Raw genomic sequence first — 18175 nt, 5'->3', positions numbered from 1 at the left:
CTGACAAGTCTCTAATGTGAAATGAATGGAATAGAAAATATCTAATTGTACGCTGAAAAAAACAAAGTTATCTCCTATCACCATGCTGCTAGTTCGGTATGGAAAAGTTAAGAAGGATACATGCATCAAGACAGACAGTAAGCAACAGAGACTCTCAAGAATGTGAAGCAGTATTTCTTTGCATTTAGTCTAAAGGAATACACTAAAATGTGGGAAATACTCCCAATACCGGGGAAACTTCATGGAAGATGGCTGTATAAAATCAGGGTGTCAGTAAAACTGTTATGGGATTATGTAACAACAATGAGAAAACTTTAAAGTGAAGAATATAGCAGGAACAAAACTACATGTAAATATCTATTATAAGAAAAGTATAAACATGCTAATGAAAAAAAGACAAATCAGTGATTGACTTAAGTTTTCTTCCTACTTCTCTATTTTCTAAATTTTCTATCATGTTGTTTGGGTCAGTAGATATTGAGGACCTACCATAGGCTAGTCTTGATTCTGAAGATCTTAAAATGAAAACTCAACCCTCCCAATTGCTTCTGTCAAGAAGCTCACAGCCTTGAGGGTGGGAAGGGAAAGAAAAGGGGGATGTGGACAACTAAAGGAGGCAGGATCCCAGATGAGCGATATCCCACTCATGGCTCAGAAATTTCCCAGGGAAGACAAAGCTTGAAGAGCTTCTTAAAGAGGAGCTGTCTGCTTTGGGCACTTGAGCAGAGGCAAAAACCTGGAACTAGCATCTGGGGACCAGTAATGATTCTGCAATCCTGGACAATGGATGTGGAGACTGGCAGGAGGTGAGTGATAATGGAGAAATAACATTTAAGATGTATGATTGGGATTACTTTTTGGAGAACACCTCTGATAGTATGTTAGGAGAAAGTGAGATTCAGGGTAGAGAACCTTATTATCATAATTATATAATTATATTAATTATAACATTAATAATTAATACCAATACCACTATATCACATAATTATAAATATAACATAATCACAATAATTATAATAATAATATATAAATATAATTATAAATATAGTAATGTTAAAATAATCTTATTGTTATGATTATGATTATAATAATCTTATTATTATGGTTATTATTATTGTAATAATCTAGGCAAGAAAAGATACAGGGCTGAACCAAATAAATTGAACAGAAGAAACAGGACAACTATGCAGGAGAGGAATTCAACAATCTGCTGATCAACTGAACCTGAACATCCAGACCAAATGATGCATCCAAAGTACCTCCAAGATTCTGGCCTGGTCACCTGGATGGACAGTGGTGACATTAACTAAGACACTGAATATAGGAAGAAAAATTAAGGTTGACTGTTCAATTTGAGGTGCCTTTAGGAGATCCAGGTGAGAAAAACAAAGCAAGGCTTGGAGATATACAGGTGGGACTCATTTGGAAGTAACTGAAATCATAGTCATAGACAGGGCTGACCAGGGAAGAATATCATGACTGAGTCATGGGCCAAACTCTGGGGGTTTAAAATAATACTTATAAGGACAAAGGAGGGAAAGCAGATGGAGAAGAAGCTGCCAGAAAGATAGGGAGAAAACCAGGAATTTCAAAGAAATCAATAGGTGGCGGGGGGGGAGATAAACCACCTTACGAAGGTCCCTTATCATCTGATATAGGAGACAAAGGTCAATGAAGATAAAAAGTGGAAGTCAAAAAAATAGAAGTTTGTCCCTAGTGGCTATATACTATATACTTCAAAAAATTAAATTTCTCTTAGAAATTTCTCATAGAAAAATAAACTTAGATAAAACATTAGCAAATCAAATATAATGTTATATAAAAAGGTTACTCTACATCACTGGTTGCCAGCCTTTTTGGCACCAGGGATTGCTTTTGTGGAGTTTTTCCACAGACAGGGGTGGCAGGGTGAGGGTGGGGATGGATGGTTCCAGTGGTAATGCAAGTGACTGGAAGCGGCAGATGAAGCTTCGCTTGCCTGCCTGTGTTCACCTCCTGCTCTGCTGTCCAGTTCCTAACAGGACCGGTATAGTTTGCAGCCGGAGGTTGGGGACCCCTGCTCTACATGACCAAGTTGGGATTATTTCAGGGATGCAAGGCTGACTGGTATAACAATCAATATAAATAGATTACACACAATCATATTAGCAGAGAAACAGACAGGGTGCCAAAGAGGTAGTGTGAAGTATACAGAATCTAGAAAATGTAAGAACTGCCTTAAAACCCAGACAAAATAAACTCTATTCTAGGCAATGGCAAGCCACTCCAGTACTCTTGCCTAGAAAATCCCATGAATGGAGGAGCCTGGTAGGCTGCAGTCCGTAGGGTCGCTAAGGGTCGGACACGACTGAGCGACTTCACTTTCACTTTTCACTTTCATGCATAGGAGAAGGAAATGGCAACCCACTCCAGTGTTCTTGCCTGGAGAATCCCAGGGACGGGGGAGCCTGGTGGGCTTCCGTCTATGGGGTCACACAGAGTCGGACACGACTGAAGTGACTTAGCAGCAGCAGCAGCAGCATACATTTGTGATTGCCTTATCAGCATATTTATCAACTCTTTATTTACCACAGCAAAAAAATGTCACAGTCAACACTGATAGTCATATCCTATCCATCACATATCATAGCTAAGACTGCAGAAAACTGCTATTCTACTGATATACTATAAAAATACAATTCAGGGCAGTTTTAATACCAGGGTGTACTCCTAGATATTCCAGCTTAATAAGTCAAAGTGACCCAGGCATCTGTATTTTTAAAAAACTCCAAAGATCGCTTTCAGTGGGTCTCAATCCTGGCCTTGGGCAAAGCTTTTAAGAAATATTAATGCCTTAGGCCCATCTTCAGACACTCTGATTTAACTGACCTGAAGGAGGGCCTAGGCATTTTTAAAAGGTCCTCAGGTGATGTTACATGAATAAAATTATATGCACTTTGACAACTGTAAATTTGAACAGTAAGCAGTAGATGAAGCTGATACTAGCTACACGGTAAAACTGAGCAAGCATTAGCTGTATATTCCTTCACTCTTCCAGGCATTAAGCTACTCTGTTCTGACATTAATTTGTATTTATTTACACGCTGCTTACAACAGGTAGTCAGATGTGGTAGAGGACATGTTTTGTTCAGTATTTCCAACCATAGAACTAAAAAGTCAAGAACAAGCACTTTTAGTTTTGTCCCCCCATCTTTTTACATATTTAACCAAAAGAGATGAAGTCTATTTAAACGAAAAATCACAAAAAATTAAATTACAAACATTACTCCTTCAATACTGGTATAGAAAATGGGTTTTACTACAAAAGGAATGAATGTATGCTTAAATAACCATTATAGGTTTTTTGAATTAAAAAGAGCATAACAACCTAATTTCTACTTTCCCATTCCATGGATCAAGTAAACTGATAACTTACCAGTCTACAAGGCAAAGGACCAAACAATGGTTTATCTTCATCACTTAAAATTCTTTCTGTGGTTAAAAATAGTAAAGATGATAAATTTTATGCTTTGTATATTACGAGTTTCAAAAAAAGTAAAAACACATTCTTTCTGCTGAAAGCATAATACTGTCAGGTTTTGAAATCTTTAAGTCATTTCACAAGAATTAACTGTGCATGAGAAGTAAAAGTGAAAACACATTACTTTAACTGACTAGAAGCTATAACCACCACTAAAATGAGTGGTCTTGTGGCTGTGGTTCATTTATAAACTATCAATTTAACATTTTGTCAGTATACTACATTTCCTGCTTCGAAATTTTTATATTATTGCTAAAGACTGTTGCCCACTTTAAATATCTCATTTAGATACAGAAATCTGCACACAACTCATGTCAATGTACGCTTTAGATTTAAAGACACAATTCTAAATCTCTTACCTATGCTTTGGATGGTATATGCACAACTACCCCAACACATTATGGGCACACGGGGATCCTCTTCATTGGGATGAACTTTTAATCCCACCTTATAAGTAGCAGTTCCAAATGTTGCTAGCATTTCTTTTATGCTTTCAGAATAAGGGTTCCTGAAGTGAACATGCATAGCATTAGCTCAAAACAATGTGCTCACATCAATCAAACGGCTCTTTCTTAATTGCTATCTTCTATGTTGGAATTGAACTCCTTAAACTATATAAAGACAGTTGTATGAAAAGGGGGAATTAAAGATGCAGACAGTCCCTGCCTGAGAGTAGTTATGTTTAACTTGGGTTGGTGGTGATGAGGCACAGGCCTGAAAACAAGGTATTAGGCTGAAGGTCTACATATTACACTACAGGACCCTTGACCTCTTCCTCTGTCTCAACATCAGCAGTGTATACCCACTGCCATAGATTTTAGTTTCTCCAGTGATGAAATCTCATGGAAAAGCCAGCTTTACACAATGACATTTTTGGGATCCCAAGAAAAAAAAGACTGGTAGGGGCCTGATCTCCTCACTGTGAGGCTCATCTGTCAGGAAGCTCCAACCTGCCCACCAGGTATCCACTGAGCTTCCTAGTGACTTATTCTCGAACAGTCACCCAAGGACCAATAAACATTTAAGGAAAGAATCAAATATCAAAGAGAGAAACACCAAAACAGAGAAGCAGAAAAAGGAACTCAGGGAAGGAGAGACAGTGCAGAAAACAGCAAATTAATTAAGAAAAAATTAGGGGATCAGTCCAAGAGGGCCAATAATGAGCTAACAGTAGGACCAGCTCGAAGAACAGAAAATCCAAGAAGAGAAAATTATCTAAGGAAAAACCAGAAAAAATTCCCAGAACTGCAGGATATGAATCTTCAAAGAGCTTGTTGAGAATACACATAGTGAAATGAATAAAGAAAGATTCACACACCAAGGAATATCACAGAGAAATTCCAGAACACTCGGAATTAATGAGATGACCACAACAGTTTCCAGAAGTAATAAAATTACAAAGGTGTAAATTTCTCAACGGGTGCTACAAGTTAGTAAAATAATGTGTTCAACATTTAGATGTGAAGTTATTTCTAACCTATAATTCTATACCCAAACCATCCATCAAGCATATGGATACAACAAATGTATTTTCAGACATGGAAAATTTAACATCCAGGCACCTTTTCTCAGGAATCTGCTGAGGGATGCAATGTGAGGGAGTAAATGAAGAAAGAGAAGGATACAAGATCCAGCAAACAAGAGGAGCATGGCTAGGGCAAGTGTCAGGGTAAGAGTTGTGCCCTGTCCTGATTGGTGTGAGAGGACAGAGGCTGTGGGAGGAGGGCTTCAGGGAAGAAGATCATCAGATGGATCCAAGCACTAATAGCTACTGCTAGGCATCTGACAGACCTACAACAGCATTTAGGAAAAAAAGTATTATATACACAGAAAACCAAGTACATGAAAAAAAAAAAAAAGGTAATTATTAACCACAGGAAAACAAAATTGTAGAAGAAAGATTTATCACACAACTTACCAGTATAAACAATTATAACATAAAAACTGATAAATGATTTAACCAAAAATTATAGAATAACTCTACAGGAAGATTGGTGAGGAGTAAGTGAACAGGGTAGAAGTAAAAGCTGAATCCTACATTACTACAGTCTCTGTAAATATACTTTTTAAAAAAAATGACGACTCAAGACACAGTTGATTAAGCATCTTAATTAGAAATAAGGAAGTAAATCGTACAAAGAACAAAATGACAGGACTGGGGATGAGTAGGGGGAATGTGGGAGGTACATGACTGATGTTTATTCTATTCAAACCTTTTAGTACTATTTTTGCCAGCTTCCCAGGTGGCACAGTGGTAAAGAATCCGCCTGCCAATGTAGGAGACACAGGTTCGCTCCCTGAGTCAGGAAGATCCCCTGGAGCAGGAAATGGCAACCCACATCAGCAGCAGTATTCTTGCCCGGGAAATCCCATGGACAGAGGAGTCAGATGGGCTACAGTCCATGGGGTTGTAAAGAGTTGGATGTGACTGAGCATGCATACATGCACTACTTTTGCTGAGATATTTAGTATGTGCCAGGCACAGCTGCCAGGTAACTTTAAGTGCATCATGTCACTTTATAACACATATGAGGTAGATATTATTTTCTTCCCTTGTCAGATGAGGAAATTGAGTGAGGTTAAGTGATTTGCACAAAGTTGCACAGCTAATAAACAGTGGTGCTGGAACTGAACAAATGCAGTCTAGTTCTAGAATCTGGGCTATATTTTGTAACTTACTGGCTATGGGGTAAAATGTGGCGAATTATGGTGCTGGAGAAGACTCTTGAGAGTCCCTTGAACTGCAAGGAGATCCAACCAGTCAATCCTAAAGGAAATCGGTCCTGAATACTCATTGGAAGGACTGATGCTAAAGCTGAAACTCCAATACTTTGGCCATCTGATGCGAAGAACTGACTCACTGGAAAAGACCCTGATGCTGGGGAAGATTGAAGGCAAATGGAGAAGGGGATGACAGAGGATGAGATGGTTGGATGGCATCACCAACTCGATGGACATGAGTTTGAGCAAGCTCCAGGAGTTGGTGATAGACAGGGAAGTCTGGCGTGCCACAGTCCATGGGGATGCAAAGAGTTGGACACGACTGAGAGACTGAACTGAATTAAAACAAAGCTGAAAACACTCTGGGTTTGATCCAGAGTTACTAAGAGGTTGGTGGGACCGTAAACAGAAATACAGAAGTCAGCAGGAAGCATGGACTTTGGTGAGGAGGCTGAGCAGCTTGGATTTAGATGTACTGATGAGGTGCTATCAAGGAGAGCCAGATAAAGGGGTGCAGTAGGGAGTGAGCAACACCTAGGATGAGTTTGTGAGAATGAAACATGCCATGTAGGTCTCAGGTGTTTATCAGTATTCCTGCATTAAGTCTCAGGATTTATTAAGATCAATCTCCTGTAACATTTTGCTCCCCTACTCGACAAGTTTATATTCTTACTAATGGCTAATTTAATTTTTCATTTCAAGCGGGCCAAATGTAAAAGGGATAATATACTCACTTAGGATGAAAATCAGGCCTAAATCCTTCAGGAAGGTGCAATTCATCCATATTTTCTAAATTCTTCCATGAGGCAGTAACTACAGAAACAAGCATTTTATACTATTATTCTTCAGTCCACAATATTTCTATAAATTTCAGCCATAAATTTCATTCTAAATTAAAACAGGAAAAATTCCCATAATGAAAACTGGTGTAATATACACTCAAAGCATGAAAAGTACTACTGCTCTGGATGAGCTAGACACCTTCCTCAATTATTGTACTTCTCCTGATAGTGCAACTACTGGAAGAGTACGCTGTTTTGTTTCCTTAAAGCCAATGGTATAAATTCTGCTCAGCTCACTTTCCCTAAAGGTCAGAAGTGCAGTGCATACCTATCAAACTTGGGAAGGTTTTGGTAATGCCAACAATAAAGTGAGTCAGCCCATGGAGAATAAAGCCAGCTCTTTGATACTCAGTTACATCTCCCCCACCCCCAGAAGCTCTTCAATAAAATGGGGGAAATAAGTGAGAAGTATCTATCATAAACTACACATGAGCTTGTGTGTTCAAGGAATAAGGAATAATGTAGCAGTTTCAAATTTAGTTCATTAAGATAAAGAAAATTCGAGTAAGTCAAATTTTAAAATGTGAGGTTTCACTTTTTAAATATTTTAAAACAATTTATTCTGGAACTGTATTTTCCAATGGTCTCAGATGTTAAGGAAAAATGAAAGCAGGTTATCAGAACTTACTAGAAGTACTTTCTTCTTTCCTAAGAACCTGTAATGCTTTTATTTGCTGAGATATTGTTCTAATCCACTGAGTCAGATTTGGTTGGTCTGAAAAATTTAACCTGCTAGAAAAGATTATAGAGAGTGTTTAGTATTCTGCTGTTGCTTAGTTTAAGATACAAAAAGACTCCTTAAATCATCACGGGTATATTTTAAACATACTTCAAACACTAAAATACTGAAACAACCAAAAAAACTTGGGGAAAATTTGTTACTTTTAAAAGTTAGTATTTATGTGTCAATGGAAATGAAAATGTATTATTTGTCAATATGATGCTACTAATTAATAGCATAAAATTATTTGTCAAAAATTTCACTTTTTCAGTACCAGAATTTGCCAGTATTTCTTAAATATCACAACCAACACATCATGGATACTATTTATTGAGTGCTTATTATGCTGCAAGCACCTAGTTATGTTGCAAGCATTTCACAGTATTAGATTTAATCCTCAAAATTTTCTTAATAAAATAGGTTATATTATTGTCCCCATTTTACAGATGAGGAAACTGAGGTTTTGAGCTATGTAACATGACTAAGGCTGTATATGGGACAGATGTGGCATTCAAACCCAGCTACATCAGACACTATAGCTTATGTTCTTAACAAATGTGCCATAACTGACTCTCCTGGGGAAAAAAGCAAAACCTGAACCACAGAAGTGAGTTTTTTCTCTTTCCACGCAGAGAATTCTATTCCTAATCTTACAATGACTAATTTCCTTATCATTCAAATGCAGATATAAGTCAGCACCATGATATTTCTTTTCTGATTAAAAAAGCATGAGCTTACATCATATCTAATGGTATTTTAAGAGCATTTTGTGGTAGCATACACTAAGACACCATAGTTTGAACTCTTAAAATTGAAGAGAAAAAAACTGACTCTGCTTTAATTTAAACCCAAACAGTAGCACAGAAATAAACAGATGATTCATATTCATAAAACTTAATGTATACAAAGGTCAGGTTTGAATAGGAGATACCATCAAATTCATATTTGAAAGGAAAATGATCATGAAAAACTAAAAAGCACACTAAACATCATGAAATAACAAAATTTTTACATTTTAAATACTCTAATGGATATTCACTTTTTGGCCCAATTCTTCAATTGGCCAGTAAAATGCAAAAAATAATATTTAATTGTTAGTATGCGCAATAAGGTCAGTTTAAGTTGCCCCTCCCCCTACTGATTTATTGAGTGTCTCAAAAACGTACGAAGGAGATATTTAAAGCGGGGTCTTAGAAATAAAGGAGACAGTTTTCATGAACCCATGGGAATTTTATATCCTTTATAGTGTTTATGGGTGACAAAGAAACTTAAAATTTTGGTCTGTTTCTTTCTAAAAACTAAAATTGTATCTCATAGGTCAGCTAGAAGAAATGACTAAATAAAAAGTTTGGAAAGTACCTGGAAAACATGCATTTACCTAGAGTGATATCCCCACCCAGCTGTGGTTTATCATTTCATTACCTTCTAAAGGAAACTACTTCTTTGATATAAAAGGTTTTATGAGCCAAAACTTACCTATGAAAAACATTTCTTGGAGGAAGCAGCAGAGGAATAACAGTATTACTCAAGCATTCACAAAGGGGACAAAGGAATTCTCCATTTTCTACATCATAGCTTGTATGTAAACGTAATCTCTGTTGCCTTCGCTGTTCTTTAGCTTGAACGGAATCAAAATACCTTCACAATTAGAAAACATGAGGTATCAAAAACAATGGCAATTTTTTTTCATGAGAGCCACAAGCTTCAACATTTTGTTTCCACAAAACATCTAAAAATTAAAATTTTTAAATGACCTCAATTATTTTTAAAAGTGATACTTTAATTTTAAGTTGTAATGAGCAAAAAGGGCTAAGAGTTCTAAAACAGGAGAATTAAAAAAAGATTGCCTTGCAAACAGTCCTTCACCAAGTAGCATATTTCCTGGTCCTAGTGCTCTGTGGTTACTCCCCCAGGGCTGGTGCTGCTTCCTAGGGGTGGTTCAGGACAACTCAACAGAGTACTAGAGTAACGGCACTTCCGCTGCTGCAGAAGCAGAGAAAGCACCAAAGCAGAGTGAGTGTGAAGTTATTCCATGCTAGCTCAGGGGCCACGACAGTCTTGAGGCAACTAGGCAAGTGAGAGCATGTTCAGAATCAAGAGTTGTTCACCCTGGACCTGAAGAAAGACATTCTTCTTGGGTTTATACCACTATAAAAATCCTTTTCTTCATCCAGTCTGTTAGATTTCCCATATTAAAAAATACAGACCCCTAAATTAAAAATTATATTTAATACACTATGAAGTTTCTAAGTCACTCCTTTAAATGTACTGACAAAGCAAATTAATTTTAATTGTTATTTGTTAGGCAGTAATAATGGAGTCTTTTTTTCTTCCAATGTGTTTAGCTTTCTCCCCTTTTTCTAGAATGGAATTTCCTTTATTAAAAAATTAAATTTTGAGTCTTTGGGTAAGTTTCTCTTGACTAATATTAAGAATATAAATTACCTTTGCCAACAGTGTGCATGCATAATGTGCCCACAGCTACCAGTATGTATTCCACAAGACAGATCAGGGTGCATGAATAATGGATCATAATTTTCTGCATTATAAAACAAACAAAAAACATAAGAGAAAACTCAAGCATTTAATATTCCTATAACAAATGTACAACGTTAAATTGTGAAATCCTTACTAAGAGCTTGTAAACGAAATGCTAGTTTATTCCTTTGAGATACCAATAATTTATGCAAGACCCTGGATTATTCAGAATACAGGACTCTCTAATTTTCATTACCCTGAGCAAATTAATGAAACTTCCTTGAACTGTGAACTGAAACTGGAATCCTGTTGTTGCTGTTTAGTTGCTCAGTTGTGTCTGACTCTCAGCTGTGTCTGACTCTTTGCGACCCTATGGACTGTAGCCCCCTGTAGGCTTCTCTGTCCATGGCATTTTCCAGGCAAGAATATTGGAGTGTGTTGTCATTTCCTTCTCCAGGGAATTCTGTATTTAAGTACACCTCATTTCTTGAACACATCACATTTTCAGGGCACTGAGAGACTCCTATTTCCCACAAATGATGGAGCTGTCTTTAACGCCTTCAGGGCAGCTGGGTCACAAAGATCTTGAACAAAAAAGATGTCCTGGCAGTAGTGGGGCGCTCCCTAGAGGAGATTCTGCTTAAGGACACTCATGCAGAGAAAGAGCCACAATTACTGTAATTACTGTACGAGTCACAGGTGCAGCAAAATACCAGGACAGCAGCCCAGACCAGAGTAGGGAAAAAAGGGCAATTCACACAGTTTTCTGCGCTGGCACTAAATTTTTTATTCAAAGGCGATGAAAAATGAAGACAAACACAAAGTGGCTAGCTGGCTTCTTCGGGAATTCTTGGAATTCTCTACATGAATTAGCATAATTTTAGAAATTCTCTAACAGTAAAATTACTCATTTCAATTTGCTTTATATAATAGAATAGTGCAAATTTCACAGCATAAAGAAAATCTTTAATGATCTAAACTGTGAAAGCCTTAAAAAAACCCACTTATAGCCAGTTTTTCCAAGCAGGTAACAAACTAAATACAGGTGTAACTTTATCTTCAGCCTAGAATGAAATTTGTAAACCATCTGGTACAAATGGTCATTTCTTAAGATGAAGCAGACCGATCTTTCTTAACAAGGGGGCTTGAGAGCCACACTCCGAAGACTTTCCGTGTAGAGAAAAGGCAATTTTACCTGTGGGCTCTCAAACTTCCTTCTAGTCATACAACGTGAAAGGCACTGGCTAACCAAGTGCCTTGGAAATTAAGACACAGTGCCTGCTCTCAGGAAGTTTACTGGTATCACCGAGGCACATGCACATATAAACAAATAGAAGAGTAGAAACATAAAAGTATCTATGTGGACACAACAAAGTGTAGCCCAGATGCCCCTGCAGGAATGAATGACTTACTCCATCAGCTGTTAGAAGAGGGCACTCAACTGTTATCCCTCTTTAAGAGATTTTGCTCAGGGCCACACTGCTTTGCTCAAGGTCACATCTCTTTCCAGAGCCAGCCCACAGTTTATTATCATTGTCAGGGTATAAAAAACCCACCCCCTTACCCCAACTCAGGACAGCTTTGAGCTCTATCTAGTTCCCGAGCACCTATGCGGTTGGCTAAGGTCTTCTGGGAACTGTACCATAGCTCAACTTCTCCCTCTGGCCAAACCTGCTTCCTTCCCTTCCATTCTGTAGATACTGATTCCAAGACTTCTGAATAATGTCCTGCACTACTACATGGTAGTCTCTATCTCAATAATCTAAATGAGAATCTGGCTCAAGGACTGCTTCTCACAAGGCTTACTCATCAGGATTTCACCCTGGAACCATCCATGAGAAAAAATAATTATTGTCATTTCAGTGTGTCAACTAATTATTGGAACTTTACAAGTGTGAAGAATGGGAAAGACTGTTAAGTACCAGAGTATGTTAATGTTCTATCACAAAGGACAGCTTTCCTTTGAATCCCTGCTATTTGTCAGTTGTGTACTTAACCCACTGGAACGTTTCTGCGTTTGCCAAGTGAGGAATTCCCACCCAAGTTACCTGCCCAAGATACCAGCAAGCCTACAGAGTTATCATCAGATTAATAAAATCTCTGTATGTCACTTACCATACTAAGTGGCAGTCATTATTAATAGGGCAGATGAGGAAATAGCTATGACTTACCTGGATCCTGAATGAATTTACTTCTATCTTTTGATAGCACAGTTGATCTCTGCACAAATGCTGCCAGGACCATTGCCTTGCTTTCTGCATTCACCTCTTGTTCTTCCTGACACAATATACAGGTGACACACTGTCTCTGTTCAGGGACCCGAGTCTGTGCTGGGCCCAATGCTGTAAGAGTCATATCTGAAACCACAGGGCTGCAATAAAAAGGTTATGAGAATAATTAATGAGCCTAAGAAATTTCTATAGAATCACAGAACAGTAGGTTTTAGATATGTACATTTTTAAAACACAGTTTTGATGACTTGATTTGAGAGACAAAGTCTTTCATATGTATCAAAATTATCTCCTTCAGTTCTCACAGCAATCCAATATATAACACAGAAGCCAGATGCCAAGTTAACTGAGCCTAGTGTATTCATTCATTTATGAATGTCAAGGGTTTCTTGAATAACTTACATTTTAAGCATACACAGGAATTATTCTATCTATAGTCAGAGACATGCTCATAATTACATGCTAATTAGCTCAGATTTCTAAGATTAAATCCCCTAACTACAAGGCTACACAATTTTTCTATCAGCTCTTCTAAATTACTTTAGGATTAAGTGTACTTATAAAGAAAAAAGGGGCTTCCCCGGTGACTCAGCAGTGAAGAATCTCCCTGCCTTGCAAGAGACACAGGAGATGTGGGTTTGATCCCTAGGTTGGGAAGATTCCCTGGAGAAGGAAATGGCAACCCACTCCAGTATTCTTGCCTGGAGAATCCCATGGAGAGAGGAGCCTGGCAGACTACCGTCCATGGGGTCACAGAGTCAGACACGACTGAAGCGACTTAGCACACACACATGCATGCAAATAAGAAAAAAAAAAACAAACCAAACATCTTCCTCAATTGAGAACCACTGGTCAAGCGTTTCAAAAATTGTGATTAATTTTTACCCATTATCAAGTACAGCAGAGATAGAGGAATCCAGTTCTAATGTCTGCTGAAAGAGTTCTTTGTTCTCATCAATAAAGTGTCGCTGCATCTCAGACATCTGAGCCATGATCTTTTCTCTGCGTAATCTGGCAATCTCAGCTTTTCTCTTCCTCTCAGCTTTGTCTTTGTCTCTCGAACTCTGAAATTATACTTCATTTAATTAGACCACTAGAGGTTAAATGCACATTTTTCCCCCAAAGGAGAAATATTTTTCTTGTAAATACTAATTAGATTTTTAATTAACTTAACATGCTAAAGAAAAGCAGTCCAAAAGATTGCTACAAAAATAAACAAATAGTGCCACAATTTCTTTGGATTTACATGTTTGTGAATAATATCAACTACCAACTTACTGCAGATAAATTTAATTGCTTAAAGTGACCTTGCCACAACTTCTCAGTATTACCACACTTTACATCTTATACCTCTTCCATTATGGTTCCTTCTGTCTCTGCCACAGGACTGGTGGATGAGCTCTCCCTTAACTTCTTAATAGCATTAAAAGTCTATAAAAAGAAGTATCAGTTACTCTGAAGCTATGAAACATTATAAAATTTAAAGATAAACATTTAATATTTTTCACAAAAAGCAGAGTGATGTAGGAAACTTTACCTTTAATATCCACCTAATCATATCTTTGTGGACTTCGAGGTAGGGAGCATTCTGCAGTGTTTCCAGCATAGCTAGTATACTAGGTGAGTTGTTTGGAGCCTCACCAGGTTCTAAGGTGGAAGAAAAATCAGGCATGTGAACAACAGTTAAGACTTCATAGTGCTTACTACCAGGCACAAGAAGATAAATGAAATTGCTTATAACATCAGCCCATCATTTGATTACAGCCCTTTTAGGAATTTTCAATACTTCTTAAAATGTGACATAGTTGTATTTCACAAACAAGCTTTTAACAACTAGAACGATTTCATCATTCAAAAACTGACGTCTTACACCATATGATTATTTTAAGATAGCCTCTAGCAAAATTCAATAAAAACCCAGCTGAAAGGTCTACCTGAGATTTTACAAGTCTAGGAAAATGAATTAGATCTGATAAGTACACAGGCTCTGATAAAATACACAGGTAAATACAGATAATCTCAGAAAATTGGATTCAATATAATCTACTTAAAACCTGTATGATCAAATAAAAAAGGTTATATTATACTTAAAAAATCACTGATATGTTGAGTTAGTTTAGTAAAAGTTGTATACATACTCGATATCTTCTGAGTGAAGGTAAATGTTATGACATGCTCCTCCATGACATTCTCTAAATGCTGTTTTTCTTCTTGTAGTGCCATTCCAATTAAATGTAATACCTAAAATACAAGTACATAATTTTGTAAGAAAAAACAAGAAAGAATTCACTACTAAAAACATCAAACTATTAAAGATTAAGTATAGTAAAAAATAACTTGAAGTACTAATTTTTATTAAATCCAAACTCTAAAGTTCATTTTCTAATAAAGAATTCCCAACAAGGAAACAAAAATTTCTATTTCGGCTAGGAAGAACATTCAATTGCAAATTCTTAAGGTAAGTTAAAATTACTAACAGTTGTGACTAGCAATTCATATAATTTTCACTTTTATTCTATCCCTACACTACAGTCTTAAAAACCACTGATTCTAAGGATCAGTGGTCAAATAATTAAGACCTGAAAGCATCGATCACCTAATTATCTAATCTATAATACTAGTTTAGTTTTTCTAAAGACTAAAAATCATCTCAGAAACAGACATACTTTTATCTCTAATGCTACATCATTTATAAAGATGTTCAGCATACATGATAAAAAATTCATTGCTAGACTTCTAAGAATATAACTACACTGAATCTGTCTGATCTTTATTGTTCTTCACCCTGCTCCCCAATTTTTGAAGGAGATACATGTGTGGTATCTCTGTATCTTTCCCTATACACAGGGCTGCTGTGATTGTCAAGACACTTGGAAGAACATTACTGTGAGCGACGTAAAGCCAATGTATACATAAGATAAATGATGTTCATTCCTCTTTTCTCTATTGTTCCCCACAGATCTTCTGCTCACATAATACTGACAGTCTCCAGTACACCACAACTCCATGCTTTTACATTTTATTATTTTTAATTTTTGTAATCTCATTTTATTTTTTAGTTTAAACTTATTATTGGGGTATAGCCGATTAACAATACTGTGATAGTTTCAGGTGAACAGTGAAGGGACTCAGCCGTACCCACACGTATCCATTCTCTCCCAAAATGCCCTCCCATCCAGCCACGCTTTCACATTTTAAAGTGTATGTTTATAAACAGGAGGGGAGTATACATATACAAATATCTTAGCCAGTGGGATACTTGAGGCTGCTGAGACAATGGGAAACAGTAGCTTTGAAGCAAGGCTCACCTTCATCTGAATTCTGGCTTCACTGCTTTGAAGCTACATGCCCTTAGGGAGTTCCTCTGAGCCTAACCTTCATCATTTTTAAAATGGGAAAAAACATTAGCTTCCCTCTAGAGTTTTGAGGCTTACCAGTATGGTACATAAAAGTGCCTGGCAAGAATAGGCCAATTCTATTAACTGAGTATTATTATTATCTTACTTTCTAGTTGAGTAACATGGACCAGTTAATTGACTCTCACTGAAACTTGCCTTCCTCATCTATACAGAAGAAAAACTATCTACTATCTACATAGGGGTATTATGTGAATTTAGTAAGATAATAATTTATGAATGACTTACATTAAAGCTATAAAGTAAAATACAAACAAAGGTTCTGAACTTGCCACTAATTAGCTATAGGACCGTAAGCACCTGACTTTCAATTTCTTCAACTTTGCAGTTGAAGTATTTGCAATATAAGTATTAATGAACTCACAAGTTTTTAAAGAGAATCAAGTAAAAAACAAATGCAAAGATAACACATTATACAAATATCAGAGTACTGCATAAACAAAGACAGATCAGGACCAGTCAGTGAGAGGAAGATCTGCCAACAAGAGCAGGGTAATCACAACCATGTGGTATAAAAACATCTGCCAAGCTCTTGTTTTTATTTTCAGACACAAAAATAGAAACAAAATACTTTATTTCAAAGTTAAGATAACACTACATTTTTAACCTAAGTGTACAGATATTGAAAGAGTATTTTGGTTTTTACTACAAAACCACTGAAATATAAATAATAAATGTCTTCAAACTTACCCTTTGCAGCATGGACTCAGACCAGATATGTCCACTATGTTCTACAGTCCACTGCAATACTGTCCTCATGATTAACAACATGACATCTGACTGCAAAATGTTAACCAGACTTGCAAACAGAGGGCAGAATGGGGGCAAAACTGGAGGTGGAAGTGCTGAAAATAAAGATATTATTGGCTTCTTGTGTAGAACATGCTTCAAACCAAACCAAACCAAACCAAAAAAACTATGACCTTATTATATACTTTTGATAGCCTTCAAAGAATATTTGCATCTTAAAGCTATTATTTTACCTTTTCAGGTCAGTTAAATGCATAAAAGTAGCTCCATAAATAGCAGTAGTACAAAAGAAGGTCTTTCTTTTCCCTAGAAATGTCTGAAGATCTGAGATAAAACCATTAACTCAGAGGTGACTCAGTGTAAGATTATGTCTATATTAGCCTATATATCAGCCCTTTAAATGTTCATTCATTCAGAAAACTTACATTTAAATCTTTCACTTCACTAAAGATCATTATCATAGTCTATAGAAAACAACCTTTACCAATTAAGAGACTGACATAAGATTCTGGGAAAGATTAAAAATACCTGTATCTTCTTTATTTTGTCTTTTCAATTTCCGTTGAGCTTCCTCTGCCTAATAAAAATGAATTAATTTGGACACAGAATAAGTAATATGAAACAATTTAATATCCAAAACTACTGATATAAGTTAATCTTTCTCATACTAACTTCTGATTTTAGGAAATTTCTATCCTTAATCCCCCAAGTGGATTGTTTCTTGGTTTAAAATTCAGGGGAACCATGTATCAACCAAAGTAAAAAAATTATTTAGGTTTGAGCTCTATTTCATGCATCAAAAATGAATAAACACTGCTATATATAAAACAGATAACCAACAAGGACCTACTACATAGCACAGGGAACTATATTCAATATTTTATAATAACCTATAAGGGAAAAGTATCTGAAAAACTATACATATATATATATAAAGACTGAATCACTGTATTGTCTACCTGAAGCTATCATAACATTGTAAATCGACTATACTTCAAAAAAAAAAAAAAACAACCAACCAACTAGTAAACAAAAGCTTCATGTTTAAGTTTTGTTTAATGCCACTTATTCAAAACTTATTTTTAAGAGTAAACTGCTAAAAGGCAAAATTTAACTAGTTAAATTCCATAAGTCACCATGGGAAAGCATAATGTTAAGTACTAGCAATTCTGAAATGAGTGTAAAACAGGTTAACTGATTACCATACAGGTTGACGATTTGTCTTCAAAAGACAGTAAAATACATACAGTTAGATATGTGTAGGTACGTGTATAATTATATAGATCTCTTTTATGTATGTACAAAATACTAAGAGGAAAACCCCATATGTTAAGTGGTGGTATTATAGGTAATCTGTACTTTCTTCTTTATACCTTTTCATATTTTCCAAATGTTCTACAATAAAAGTGTCCTTTTTCAATCTGTGTGAAAAGCAGTAAAAGTTGTTTAGGAAAAAACAAAAACAAAAAAACTCCAAGCAACCCCTTCCCAATATA

At 36.4% G+C, this 18175-nt stretch overlaps 1 protein-coding gene across 5 annotated transcripts in view; it reads right to left on the bottom strand.

Moving 5' to 3' along the window:
* The window catches only part of UBR2 (ubiquitin protein ligase E3 component n-recognin 2), a 106999-nt gene that overhangs the window by 12881 nt on the left and 75943 nt on the right, over nt 1–18175 (bottom strand). For 2 of the 5 annotated variants that reach the window (XM_055406347.2, XM_055406346.2), the window contains exons 24-37: nt 18053–18100; nt 17208–17256; nt 16620–16774; nt 14652–14754; nt 14051–14160; nt 13864–13944; nt 13399–13577; nt 12454–12653; nt 10250–10343; nt 9281–9442; nt 7712–7815; nt 6976–7054; nt 3880–4028; nt 3416–3471 (exon numbers count right to left, since the gene is read on the bottom strand). In XM_055406347.2, coding sequence (XP_055262322.1) covers nt 3416–3471; nt 3880–4028; nt 6976–7054; nt 7712–7815; nt 9281–9442; nt 10250–10343; nt 12454–12653; nt 13399–13577; nt 13864–13944; nt 14051–14160; nt 14652–14754; nt 16620–16774; nt 17208–17256; nt 18053–18100 — 1569 coding nt within the window. The remainder of the gene's footprint in view (nt 1–3415; nt 3472–3879; nt 4029–6975; nt 7055–7711; nt 7816–9280; nt 9443–10249; nt 10344–12453; nt 12654–13398; nt 13578–13863; nt 13945–14050; nt 14161–14651; nt 14755–16619; nt 16775–17207; nt 17257–18052; nt 18101–18175) is intronic. The other 3 variants (XM_055406351.2, XM_055406349.2, XM_055406348.2) reach the window with 2 other exon arrangements.

The sequence above is a fragment of the Moschus berezovskii genome, chromosome 23 (genome assembly GCF_049115385.1).
Source record: "Moschus berezovskii isolate FMDL1 chromosome 23, NW_MosBer_1.0, whole genome shotgun sequence".
Taxonomy (NCBI): domain Eukaryota; kingdom Metazoa; phylum Chordata; class Mammalia; order Artiodactyla; family Moschidae; genus Moschus; species Moschus berezovskii.
This window is presented reverse-complemented; position numbering and strand designations above follow the sequence as displayed.